Source organism: Dioscorea cayenensis, chromosome 4, assembly GCF_009730915.1.
Source record: "Dioscorea cayenensis subsp. rotundata cultivar TDr96_F1 chromosome 4, TDr96_F1_v2_PseudoChromosome.rev07_lg8_w22 25.fasta, whole genome shotgun sequence".
Classification (NCBI taxonomy): domain Eukaryota; kingdom Viridiplantae; phylum Streptophyta; class Magnoliopsida; order Dioscoreales; family Dioscoreaceae; genus Dioscorea; species Dioscorea cayenensis.
The window spans coordinates 4,845,416-4,857,496 of NC_052474.1; the positions used below are offsets into that span (position 1 = coordinate 4,845,416).

At 31.1% G+C, this 12,081-nt stretch overlaps 2 protein-coding genes across 5 annotated transcripts; one reads left to right on the top strand and one right to left on the bottom strand.

Moving 5' to 3' along the window:
• Positions 1-518: 518 nt before the first annotated feature.
• On the top strand, positions 519-4,909 carry LOC120258182 (NAC domain-containing protein 37-like). Of its 4 annotated transcripts, none has more exons than XM_039265536.1 (4): positions 519-604; positions 2,581-2,746; positions 2,872-3,143; positions 4,071-4,909. In XM_039265536.1, the coding sequence occupies exons 1-4, from the start codon at positions 551-553 to the stop codon at positions 4,632-4,634; spliced, it is 1,056 nt and encodes a 351-aa protein (XP_039121470.1). In that variant the 5' UTR covers positions 519-550; the 3' UTR covers positions 4,635-4,909. The 4 variants fall into 4 exon arrangements, with proteins under 4 accessions (XP_039121470.1, XP_039121471.1, XP_039121472.1 ...); XM_039265537.1 differs by lacking the exon at positions 519-604 and adding an exon at positions 633-709; XM_039265538.1 differs by lacking the exon at positions 519-604 and adding an exon at positions 694-738.
• A 3,964-nt stretch (positions 4,910-8,873) lies between these two features.
• LOC120257899 (histone H1-like) lies at positions 8,874-9,730 on the bottom strand. The gene is made up of 2 exons (XM_039265193.1): positions 9,500-9,730; positions 8,874-9,406 (listed from the first exon to the last, which is right to left on the bottom strand). The coding sequence occupies exons 1-2, from the start codon at positions 9,647-9,649 to the stop codon at positions 9,026-9,028; spliced, it is 531 nt and encodes a 176-aa protein (XP_039121127.1). The 5' UTR covers positions 9,650-9,730; the 3' UTR covers positions 8,874-9,025.
• Between the last annotated feature and the right edge of the window lie 2,351 nt (positions 9,731-12,081).

Here is a 12,081-nt window from a genome sequence, read left to right on the forward strand (position 1 = left end):
ACAGTTTTTCTTTTCCCCAATTGTCCAAACAGTATAAATATACATATGAATAAATAAATTAACACACTAAAAATTTTTCTTCCTACTTAATTTAAACAGTATGGATGGAATTGAAGACAAAGCTAATGAAGTAATTAACATAATCAACTCATCATGTTCTCTAGCATGTCCCTGACATTTTACCATCCAAGCAGGGCCAGTAATGATCAAATTAGTACGTCCCAATGAGAAATGAGAGTGACCACTCTGTGAATTAAAGTTGGCTGGTTGGCTGGTTGGCTGGCTGGCCAAGGAACAAAAACTCAAAAGAACCATATAATCTTTCACCCAATTATCTCTCCCTCTCTTTTGTTGCTTTAACTTCACCTCAATTCGAGGTAGATATTCTCTTTTTTTACAACTATAAAAGAATTAAAATGTTTCTCATATTTAAACAGTATAGTACTGTTATATATCACTATAACTCATTAGAGAGAGAAAGAGAGAAGAAGAAGAAGAAGAAGAAGAAGAAGGTGGGGCAAAGGTGGCGGGTGAGGGGTGACGTCAGACAATGGAGGGAGGGGGGGCATGCCCTTCATTCCTTCAGCCCACGCGCAATCGAAAGGTTCCTTCCTTTTTTATACCCTCCACTCTCTCTTTTCCTTCTCTTTTATTTGTTCAACCAGGGATCCTTCACCACTGTCTTTCTCCTCCGGAAAATCAAAGAGAGGTTAGTTCACTGGTTTGTGTTTTTTGAAGGTGAGTTTTTTTTTTTAATTCTCCTGGTGTGATTCCATGCATGGAAACATGGATGAAACCCTGATCTTTATACTTATGCCTGATCTTGTTTCTTCCTAAGAGTTTTATTTATCTGCATGGTTTTGGAACATATCCACATAATTTGGAACTAGCCTTTTTTGGTATCAATGTATCAGTGAGGAGTAGTACTCTAAGTTGGTTTCAGATCATCAAAGGGTATATATATATATATATATATCTTGATCGAGTTCCACTTTGTTTAGCAGATCTGGTTCTTCCTTTCCTTTGCCATCTTGCATGTCATCATAATCTTGAACATAGTCTTCATTAATTAGCTAGTTTTAGAGTACTGAAATATAGAAATCCTTCCTACATTCATTCATCTGTACATTTTATATAAAAACTTACATTTTTCCTCTCCTTCATATATATATATAATAATCTGTTCTGGGTTTTGGGGTGTTAGCATGTTAATGAGAAGGGTATATAAGAAGTTGGTGACTGGTGGGTATTGCCATTGAAATCCAAGACAAATGGACAAAGTAGTCAGAAGTTGTGCAGTGAAGAACTACTTTCCTTTTTAGCCTTTTCTTTCTCTGGCAGGCCTGATCCAAGAACTGTCTGCTCCATTCCTTTTGTTCCCACCTCCTTTCAAATACAAGCGCATGCTGTCTCTCCATGCCCACGTCATCCCACTCTTAATTTGTAGGACTTCAGAGGAGCTTCCATTCTTGTTATTAATTCTTCTTCAACTCTCTTTCTACACTGCACCCTTTTCTATTTTAGTCCCCTATACCTTCTCCTTTTCTTTATTAAGCTAGCTTCTACTGTCTTTCATGAGAGAAGAAAGCCTTCTCAACCCATACTGCAATTGATGATCAATGGAAACTTAGATGCAAATAACTTCCTTTATGTAATCAATCTTATTGGAGCACTAGTGAGTGGATCTGGTATGCTTTTGAAGTCCAACAAGCAACTGGAATTACTTGTGTTAGAAGAACAGAAAAGAGAAGTATTATAGCAATCCTTTTATATATACCCATTCATTAAGGCAATAGTTAGCTATTACTTAATTTTACTTGCTCACTAATCTAGATGATAGACACTTTAATTATTTGTTGCCTTTCTGTGTACCTTCGGAATGATGTAGTCCTTAATAGAGTAATTAGTGCTATCATGAACAGCATTCTAATTAATTTGTTAATTTTTTGGCAATCAAGATAAGCTTTCAAACAACTTTTCTGATTTCACTTCTTAATAACATACTCAATATTCTGTCAGCATATATATTAGGGCGCTGATGAGTGTAGTACTACATCAAGTTCTCATCTAATGACTTGTTCCTGAATGTAAATAGTTCACAGTTTTTTTTTTTCCTTCTAATGAAGAAGAGAAAGGTTTGATGGTGTTCATACATTGTCATGACCATATATGAGTTAATTATATTTCATTCCCATGGTTAGCACACTAGCTGGAAAGGCAGAAATTCACTTTTAATTATATAGATAATTCTTTCTTAATCCTTCTCTTGGATAATGCATATATGTGGCTATAATTCTTAGTTGACAAACAAAACTTATCCATTTAATGAATTATTTGCACCATCACTTTGTAGGGACAACATGATTATAGAGCTGCCATATATATATGTCCCCAGATCCTTGTTCAGACTTGCATCACAGAATGCATACTTTGGAGCACCAACTCTCATCCACTAAAACCTACATATATAATAACTGTTTCTAAGTAGAATTTCTTTATGGATTATAAGATATTGTGCACTGGTTTTGTGTATTCACTTCAAGAATACTGATACTATGAATGGTTGGAATCTTGATGCAGGTGATGGATTCCATGGAATCTTGTGTTCCTCCAGGCTTCAGATTCCATCCAACTGATGAAGAGCTTGTTGGATATTACCTCAAGAAGAAGGTGGCTTCTCAGAAGATAGACCTCGATGTCATTAAAGACATTGATCTCTATCGCATTGAACCATGGGATCTCCAAGGTGTGACCTTTAATGAATTTTCACATATTTCTACTTCAAAAGATCATACAATGTAGTAGTTATATACATATATAATAACTCAAACCAATGAAGCTGATGAAAGTCCTTAATAATTGCTTTTAAAGAACGGTGTGGAATAGGATATGAAGAGCAGAGTGAGTGGTACTTCTTCAGCCACAAGGATAAGAAGTATCCAACTGGAACTAGGACGAACAGGGCGACGATGGCCGGGTTTTGGAAGGCAACCGGAAGAGACAAGGCTGTGCATGAAAAGAACAGACTCATCGGCATGCGAAAAACACTTGTCTTTTACAAGGGAAGAGCACCAAACGGGCAGAAAACTGATTGGATCATGCATGAGTACAGACTTGAGACTGATGAAAATGGACCACCACAGGTAAGCTTCAAAACTTTGGTCTAAGCATAAGCATATATATGAACACATTGAACATTTTGTCTCATGTTGTTGTTAAGTGGTCATATATATATATATATATATATATATGCATCTTATTAAGTTGATCAGATATTTTCATCTTAATTTGTTGCCTATGAGCAATGGCAACTTATATACAAATTAAAGTAGAAGGAATTTGCATTTCTAGTTAGTGAAGTAGGATTTTTATTGTTTTACTTTAGGAATTATGAATGGTAAAAGGTGTTACTTTTATGCAAAGTGGAAACTGTACCAATAAGCATGCAACATGTGAGGAGAAAGAAAACAAAAAGAAAGTTTGGCATGCAACACTACTACCACCTTTATTCTTCATGGGCGGTTGGTATGAAAAATTCTTTGATTTACTTTTTGACAAGAGATTTGAAAATTAATTTATTTACATGATTTGCTTTTTATTTTAAGACATGTGAAAAAGTTTCCAGTCAGACACTCACAAAAAGCGTTTTCTTGTTTGTTCTATTTGGACTAACATTGAAAGATTCCTTTTACTAAACTATTCAAGTTAGACATTATTCATGGCCCTTTAGATCCATACTACATTCATCCAAATCCTGTAAGAGATCATTAAGGGTAAATTGCACATACTTTCTGAAGTTTTCACTCTGCAAAAATAAGTTCCTTGGTATCTGAAAAAAAAAATGAAAGGATTAATATGAAATTAGAGCAACTATTACAAGAGTAGATATTTAATTAGATCTATGACATATATTAATATGCTTACAATTTCTTTTCCAAATCAATCTCAATCCTTTCTATTATCATATATTTACCATGTGACATACATGTCTTGCATGCTCTCTATTCAATGACCGAAAAAAAGAAAAGAAAAGGAAAGAACAGTAAAGTTATCAGCTCCTTGTTTTGCAGGAAGAAGGATGGGTGGTATGCAGAGCATTCAAGAAGAGAACAACCATCCAAACAAGAAGCATAGCTGATGCATGGGACTCTAGTTACTGCTACGATGACATTGGAAGGCTTAACTCAATCAATGATCCAATTGAATACCTTCAAAGGCAGCCAAAAAGCTTGCTTTGTAAACGAGAGGCAGACAATATTGAAAACCTGAATCTCTTGCATTCCAACCAATTTGTTCAGCTTCCCCAACTTGAGAGCCCATCCATGCCATTATCAGTCAAACATCACAGCTTGCTCTCTGTTGCATCTGAGAATGAGGATGATGAACAAGCTAGAGGCAGCAATGGCATTGAAAAGGTGACTGATTGGAGGGCTTTAGACAAGTTTGTGGCATCTCAACTGAGTCATGACGAAGACAAAAATGATGCTGAACAGACACCGGATTTTGGCATGGATAAGCATTCAGATATGGCATTGTTTCTGCTTGAAAATGGTATGGAAGATGGGAGTAAACTGAATGAATTTTTCAGCTCAAGTTCTGAATGTGATTTTGGAATATGCATCTTTGAGAAGTGATTAGAGTCATGTTATGGTGGTGCTGCAACTGCAGGCATGCTTGCATTGTTGGATCAGACTTACCTAACTGGAGTTGGTGTAACTAGCCAGATGGTTTCTTTATGCAGAGGAAGTAGCCAATGAGCTCTCCTTCTATCTATATATATATATTTTTTTTTTACTTTTTATTTTATTTCGTGTGTCAAAAAGTCTGTTTCATTTGTGAATAAGAACTTGAGTTTGAGCAAGCCTCTGGATGTAAAAAGAGGCTGCTAAATCTAATTAGAAGTTTAGAATGTGCCATGTATTATATATATATATATATATATAGTTGGTAAAGTTTAGAAAATTAAAGAATTATATTATCAAGAATAGTTTTGGACCCAATGAATATCAGACACGTAACTTATAAATCTTTACATCAACTATACATCAGTCATAATTAACATTAATTCTGACAACTGGAAACTTCGAAATATCACTATTATTATGAGTTGTGTTAATTTTTTTTTTTTTGAAATAAAAGTTGTGTTAATTCATATATATATATATATATCTATCTTGCATTATAAGCATCAAGGCACTTTATTGATTTTGTCCTTTATAAAATCCGCGTTGATATGACGGTTTTTGTGCGATTTACTCTTGAAAATTGTGCCCATTACAACATCTTTTAGTTTGATTGATGGCTCGCTAAATTTCTTCCCTATGGTTGGAATTTTTGCAATTGTAATAATTTTGGAGTATATATTTTTATTTGTAACATAAATTTTAATATAATTTTTCTATGTTATTAGCCCTAGATTTTTTTAATAATTAGTAAATTTATTTAAAATATATAATGTAACATTTAATTTAATACAAATAAAAAAAATAAAATTAAACATCTCCCACTACTAATATCACATTTAATACAAATTAATGTAATAGGAGAAATTCTTTTAAAAAATATTAAAAAAAATTTCTTGAAACCCTCTCAAAGCGGATTATACATCTATTTTAATTTTAAAAAATATAATAGGCATTCTCCCTCCTTTAGGGAATTGCATGACAGATGAGATTTACCATTATGGGGTCATGGCCTATAAAATATCATCTACGACACATGTGACAAATTATCATTGTTCCACATGTTAGCTCACCCTACATGATAAATTTCTAGAATGTCATTAAACTATTGTAATAATGCATCTCCATACCTGCATGATTTTTTTGACAATACTTATTACCTTTACAAAAATAAAAATAAATAAACATAGCCAAAGGTTTTAGTTCAACAACACTAACCACACTCGAAAGGCGCATTACCCAACTTTAAAACAAGCTTGATGTAATAGTGTTAAGGGTCTCAAGTTGTCAGGGGTTTGTAGACCAATCCCCATATTGGGCATGTGAGCGGACGAGTGGTTCTTAGGACCCGTTTGGATGAGGGTAATGGATCCCTAGGTATGGGAAACATTACCCCCATCCATATATACCCATGTTTGGGTATCTCTAGGCATGTTTAGAATTCCAAGTCATTGGGCATGTGATGGGGGTCAACTAGGTTTTGTCATTACCCCCAAAATTGGGGGTAATGCTTGGATTAAAGGTGGGAATGACATATTTGGCCTTGCTTTATCATCCAACCCAAAATTGGGGGTAATTAAATACTTTTATTAATTATTAAATAAAATAATTAATAAAAGTATTTAATTATGATAAGTAAAGTGAAATGATATTTTTGCCCCTACTTAAGATTTAATTAAATAATAATTATTAATTTAAATAACTAATTATAATATTAAAAGTAAATAATAATTAATATAAATCAAGCCATTTAAATATTATTATAATTAAAGTGAAATGACCGTTTTTGTCCCTACATAAATTTAATTAAATAAAATAATTAATAAAATTATTTAATTATGATAAGTAAAGTGAAATGACATTTTTGCCCCTACTTAAGACTTAATTAAATAATAATAATAAATTTAAATAACTAATTATAATAATTAAATTAAATTATAATAAACATAAATTGAGCCATTTAAATATTATAATAATTACAGTGAAATGACAGTTTTGCCCTTACATAGATTTAATTAAATAAAATAATTAATAAAATTATTTAATTATGATAAGTAAAGTGAAATGACATTTTTGCCCCTACTTAAGACTTAATTAAATAATAATAATTAATTTAAATAACTAATTATAATAATTAAATTAAATTATAATAAACATAAATTGAACCATTTAAATATTATAATAATTATAGGGAAATGACAGTTTTGCCCCTACATAGATTTAATTAAATAAAATAATTAATAAAATTATTTAATTATGATAAGTAAAGTGAAATGACATTTTTGCCCCTACTTAAGACTTAATTAAATAATAATAATTATTAATTTAAATAACTAATTATAATAATTAAATTAAATTATAATAAACATAAATTGAGCCATTTAAATATTATAATAATTAAATTAAATTGGTTAATGATAAAAAAATTATTTATTCTAAATATTTAATTATAATAATTATAGAGACTAAATATTTATTTATATGTAATTATTTTATATATTAATTTATCATTACTTATATTAAGGGCATTAAAGTAATTTACATAAAATTCTCTATGTCACTTTTTTTATTCCCAATATTTATTCCTTCCAACCAAACACCTTTTTCATTCCCATTACCATTACTTTTCCAATTCCCATTACCATTACTTTTCCCATTACCATTACCATTATCACTCCTATTCCGTGATCCAAACGGACCCTTATTGTTTTCTTTGTGTGTATATTTTCTTATTGTCTTTTGTGCAAATGTCCCTGATAGTATATGGTTTTATTGTTTTTTGTAAATAAAAATTAAATATATTTTTAAAATATGTTTTTATTAATTTTTGTTACTACTTTATGTGAATTTCGTTTTAACTTATAACCTTCACATCTTCAGATTATGATTTCTTGAATATAATTTTATTAATAAATATCAAATTATTCATATTTCACTCTCCACAAGAGAAACCGTGATGTTTAAATCTGTGCAGATACAGACAAGATGAAAGAAGACCGCGCAATTTACTAAAATTATTTCAAAAATTATAATATAATTTTAAAATATTTTTAAGTAGACGTTAATTTAGTTATAAATTTGATTGATTTTGATTTTATCTAAATTGTAACATTACTTTACCGTTCTTTAGGTGCATGATGCTCGCTTAAATTATCTAATTAGTTGGTGAACTATGAGATTAAACCCATAAATCTCTTTTTTTTTTATCAAAAATAATTAAAAAATTATATAAATATATTGTGAATTTTTGTTTTAATAAAATGTATAAACCACAAATTTATTAGGAAAAAATTGTAAAATTTTTCAAATCCGTCACATTAAAATTGGGATGACAAACTCTACCACATGTTGTCTCAGTCAAATTTTCTTTTACAGAGCCATCCAACTGAACTAGGGCTCACCTCACCATGGTCATATGTCTTGGGTGTCAAAGTCACCAGACCAAACCTAACATAAAGCAAATGGTATAATATCTATTGGAAATCGGAATCTATTCCTAATCATCTGCTTTTAAAAGGACAAATAAATACATTCTTCACATGAAAACATTCCTCTGCTCCCACTTTAAACTCATTATTTCCACAAAACTCAGCCAAAAGAATTTTTGATCACCATGTTTACACATGGAAACATAAATGGAGAGGAAATCAAACACTAGATCATAAGTTTAAAGAACACCAAAAATCATAAAACCATGATAATGCTTATCCATTTTTCAGGATACAGATATTTGTTTCAGAAAAAAAAAAATTTCAAAAAAAATTTCAAAATTCAAAATTAAACTTCAAAATTTATATCAGATGAAAATAGAGATGTTTATTAAGTTTATCCCATATTCATATATACATATATATATATATTAAATAGAAGCATCTTTACCCTTTGGTATGCTTATAAACGCATGTAATCTTGAGATTAGTGCACAATAAAATAAATTTTAGTTTCCATCATATATTTACTCTGCTATTAGCCTATTAATTATCATATTAGCTCAAATCAGAATGATGGTATCTTGGTTGGTTGTTTTCCGAAAGTTCCTTATACCTAAAAATCTTTTTGTTACAGTATGAAAAGGGCTCATGCCTATCCATAAATCATTGCCACAACCTCTACTCCATAAAAACCACAAATTGAGTCATCAAAGTCTCCCTCCTCAGACCCACAACCCCAATCACACAATAGAACAATTCCTGATTTAAACACCATCAAATATGCTCTGCATCTCATACTTCATTAGATAAAGTAAGTATTTTACTATAAACATAGCCAGAAACCCACACAAGCTTTCATATATACTATATAAAAAAAAAACTGAGAAAGCAGCAACACCAGCAACCTTCTGATTAACCTTTTTTAATAGACTTGGGTTGCTTAGCCTTCACAAGAGCAGCTTTCCTAGTTTTTCTCACACCAACCATCTTATTTATCTCACTCTTCAAAGAAACAACAGCCTTCTTCTTCATCTCCTTCTTAGGTTGATCAGCCACCTTCATCTCTTCCTCATGATCATCTTTATTATCCTTCTTCTCAGACTCAGGCAACTTGAAGGAAGCCTTAACCTTCAATAGCTTTCCTTTGGCTGCAAAACTCCTCAACTGAACAGCCAGCATCTTCTTGAAGTTCCCAGGCAGCTCTTCTTTGTGCTTCTCTTCCATATATTTTGCTATTGCATAAGAACTTGACCCTTCCTTCCCATGGAGCGCCAAGATGGCCTCTTTGATCATCTGAATTATATATATATATATATATATATATAAGATTATTATTAATTCTCTTGAAAGAAAAAAATAATAAAAGAGATGATGGTTAATTTGAACCTGATAGTAGGGTGGGTGATTAGGAGATGCTGGCTTGGCTGCTTCCACCGGCTTCTTATCTTTAGGAGCCTTTGAAGTCCTTAGCTTTTTCTCCGGTTGCTCATCCGCCACCGGCGCCACCACCAGCTCGGCTTCTCCGGCTGCAGCCATGCCTGAGGATCAGAATAATATCTAGATATATATAAAGATATATATATATATATATATATATAGCACTAGTTATACGGCCTAGAGAGAACTTGAAGCCTTGGATATTTATAGAGGGAGTTGCTGCTCTGTGATTGGCTGGGAACATTGTTATGGATTGAGTCACTTTGGAGGGTTGGATTTGGACCATTTGGTGGTTATTATTAAGTCAGTTTTGTATATATATATATATATTCTTAGAAGACTGACAGAAACATTTCGGAGAGTGTTTTGAGTGTGTTTTTGGCTGAGGTTTTGACTGTGGATGGTGTTTTTGTTAGTGAAGTTGGTGAATGAGTGTTTGGTTGGGATTGTTGGCGAAAACCAGGGGAACTTGGTATAATTTGAAACATGGAGAATGGTTTTGATTTTATTGTGATTTGCTTGGATAACATTCTATAAATAGTAGAGTTAGTGTTTTGTTCCCTCATTCTTTATGTAATTGAGCTTAATCATTAATTTTGATAAAATTAAGTTGTTATTAAAATAAATTTTATTTTACATAACAAAATATGGATAAATCACTTATGAACCATTGGATAGCCCAGTGGTATGACACCAAAATATAAGGTGGAGGTCATGGGTTCAAATTCCTCCCCCGATAGTACTGTTCACCGTAATGTTCATATATTATTCACCCAGGATTTTTATACTATTCTCATACTGTATATATACTGCACATCCTTGTTTCAGTACTATTTGGTACTGTTTATATTCATATAAAAAATGCGCTTGTCGTCTATTATTCAAAAATAAAAAATAAAAATAAGCACATACATGAAAAGCGATCACAAGTTCAATAATATTTATACTTGCATCCTACACAATTTAAAGTTTGAATTCACTCCGTAATAAGATAAAAACAGCTTACGCAAATAATCCAATAATAATAGACTAAACAGTTTTTGAAAAATAAATTTTATTTCAATTGATGATATTAATCCAATTAGTAATAATACAATCATCATTTATGAGCACCAAAAATCACACAAAACTGTAAATATTAGATGAGTGATATGTTAAGCAAAGATCAATTCATGATGATTTGCTTGTAATTGCTGCCATCTACTCATTTTGAACAAAAATATCTGTATTTGTTTTCTAGCATCCATTTAAATTATTTTGTTTGCAACAGAATAGGCTAAAAGTTATTTTTGGTAGCTAGTTTTTACAAAGTCGACAAGTCGACGTAGCAGAAGAGACAAGATGCGGAGGTGCACCAATTACGGTGGTTTGAATGACCTCCTGAGAATAATCCCCCCACCATATAACTCTGGAGGGGAGAACGAGAGGTAATCTTCACACAGAACTCCCACAAAGTACCCTAAATATGAATTGTAAGTTGAGAGGTTCGAACTCGAGACTTCTCACTTACAATCATGGGTAGTTACTAGTTACCATTGAGCTAGCCCAAAGTTTCTGCTAATTGTTTTCATTTTAAAAAAGATTGTATATAACCTATGAAATAATTCAAGTAATAAATTTTTATGATTTATAAATTTGTTATATTTCTGCTTTTCAAAATTTACATCACATACATGAATAGATAGTTTAACATTATAAGCTCATAATCATTCACTTGTTGGGTGATTTTTCCAAATTAATCTCAAAATAACATTTTTTTTACTTTTAAAATAAATGAAAAAACAATAGAGATGGTGGTAATTTTATACCACAGACCTTAGAGCAAATGGATAGGAAAATATACAAATGTTTTTTTTATCATTGATTATTTATTTATTTATTTATAAATAAAAGTGGATGGATCACCTCTGTAATATAATAATTGATATTTTATTCCTCACCCTCAGAAGTGTAGGATTTAGTGTTACTTATAATTTATCTATAATTAAAAAAAAATCAAGCTTGTTAATGGAATTTAAATAATTACTCTATATCCTTAGCATTATTAAAAAAAAAAAGAAAGAAAAAAGAATAGCATAATTAGGCCCACCTCGCTCATTGCAAACGTTAAAAAGGATTTGTCCTACTAGGTATTGATTCGTTGGTGATTAGCAAGTTGAATGGTATACAAGATAAGATTTAAAATTTAAATATTTATAAATCACAACAAATTCATTACTCATTTCAAAAGTGTATATACTTATTGTTATAATAATATTCAATAAAGTGGATGTTTATGTAATTTTTTTTGAAGTATTACGTATTAAATTAATAAATCATGCAATTTATTTATACTTCACCACTATTTGTTACAGTTTTTATTTTGTCAATGGAAATTTATGCAATTTTTTTTGTATTTAAGACAATATACACTATTTATTCATTTTTTGTATCAAAACAATAATTATTTATTATTTTCGTATTACATGACTTGACCCGAGTTCTTTCTGCCTGCAGTTGCTTCCTTCCTCAGATCACTTTAGCAAGTCTCC

Excerpts from the sequence above, each read along its gene's own strand:
- LOC120257899 (XM_039265193.1), bottom strand. The coding sequence starts at position 9,649 with ATGGCTGCAGCCGGAGAAGCCGAGCTGGTGGTGGCGCCGGTGGCGGAT. Across the intron at positions 9,407-9,499 it reads ATCACCCACCCTACTATCAG|ATGATCAAAGAGGCCATCTT; the intron begins GTTCAAATTAAC and ends TATATAATTCAG.
- LOC120258182 (XM_039265536.1), top strand. The coding sequence starts at position 551 with ATGGAGGGAGGGGGGGCATGCCCTTCATTCCTTCAGCCCACGCGCAAT. Across the intron at positions 605-2,580 it reads AGCCCACGCGCAATCGAAAG|GTGATGGATTCCATGGAATC; the intron begins GTTCCTTCCTTT and ends ATCTTGATGCAG. Across the intron at positions 3,144-4,070 it reads ATGAAAATGGACCACCACAG|GAAGAAGGATGGGTGGTATG; the intron begins GTAAGCTTCAAA and ends CTTGTTTTGCAG.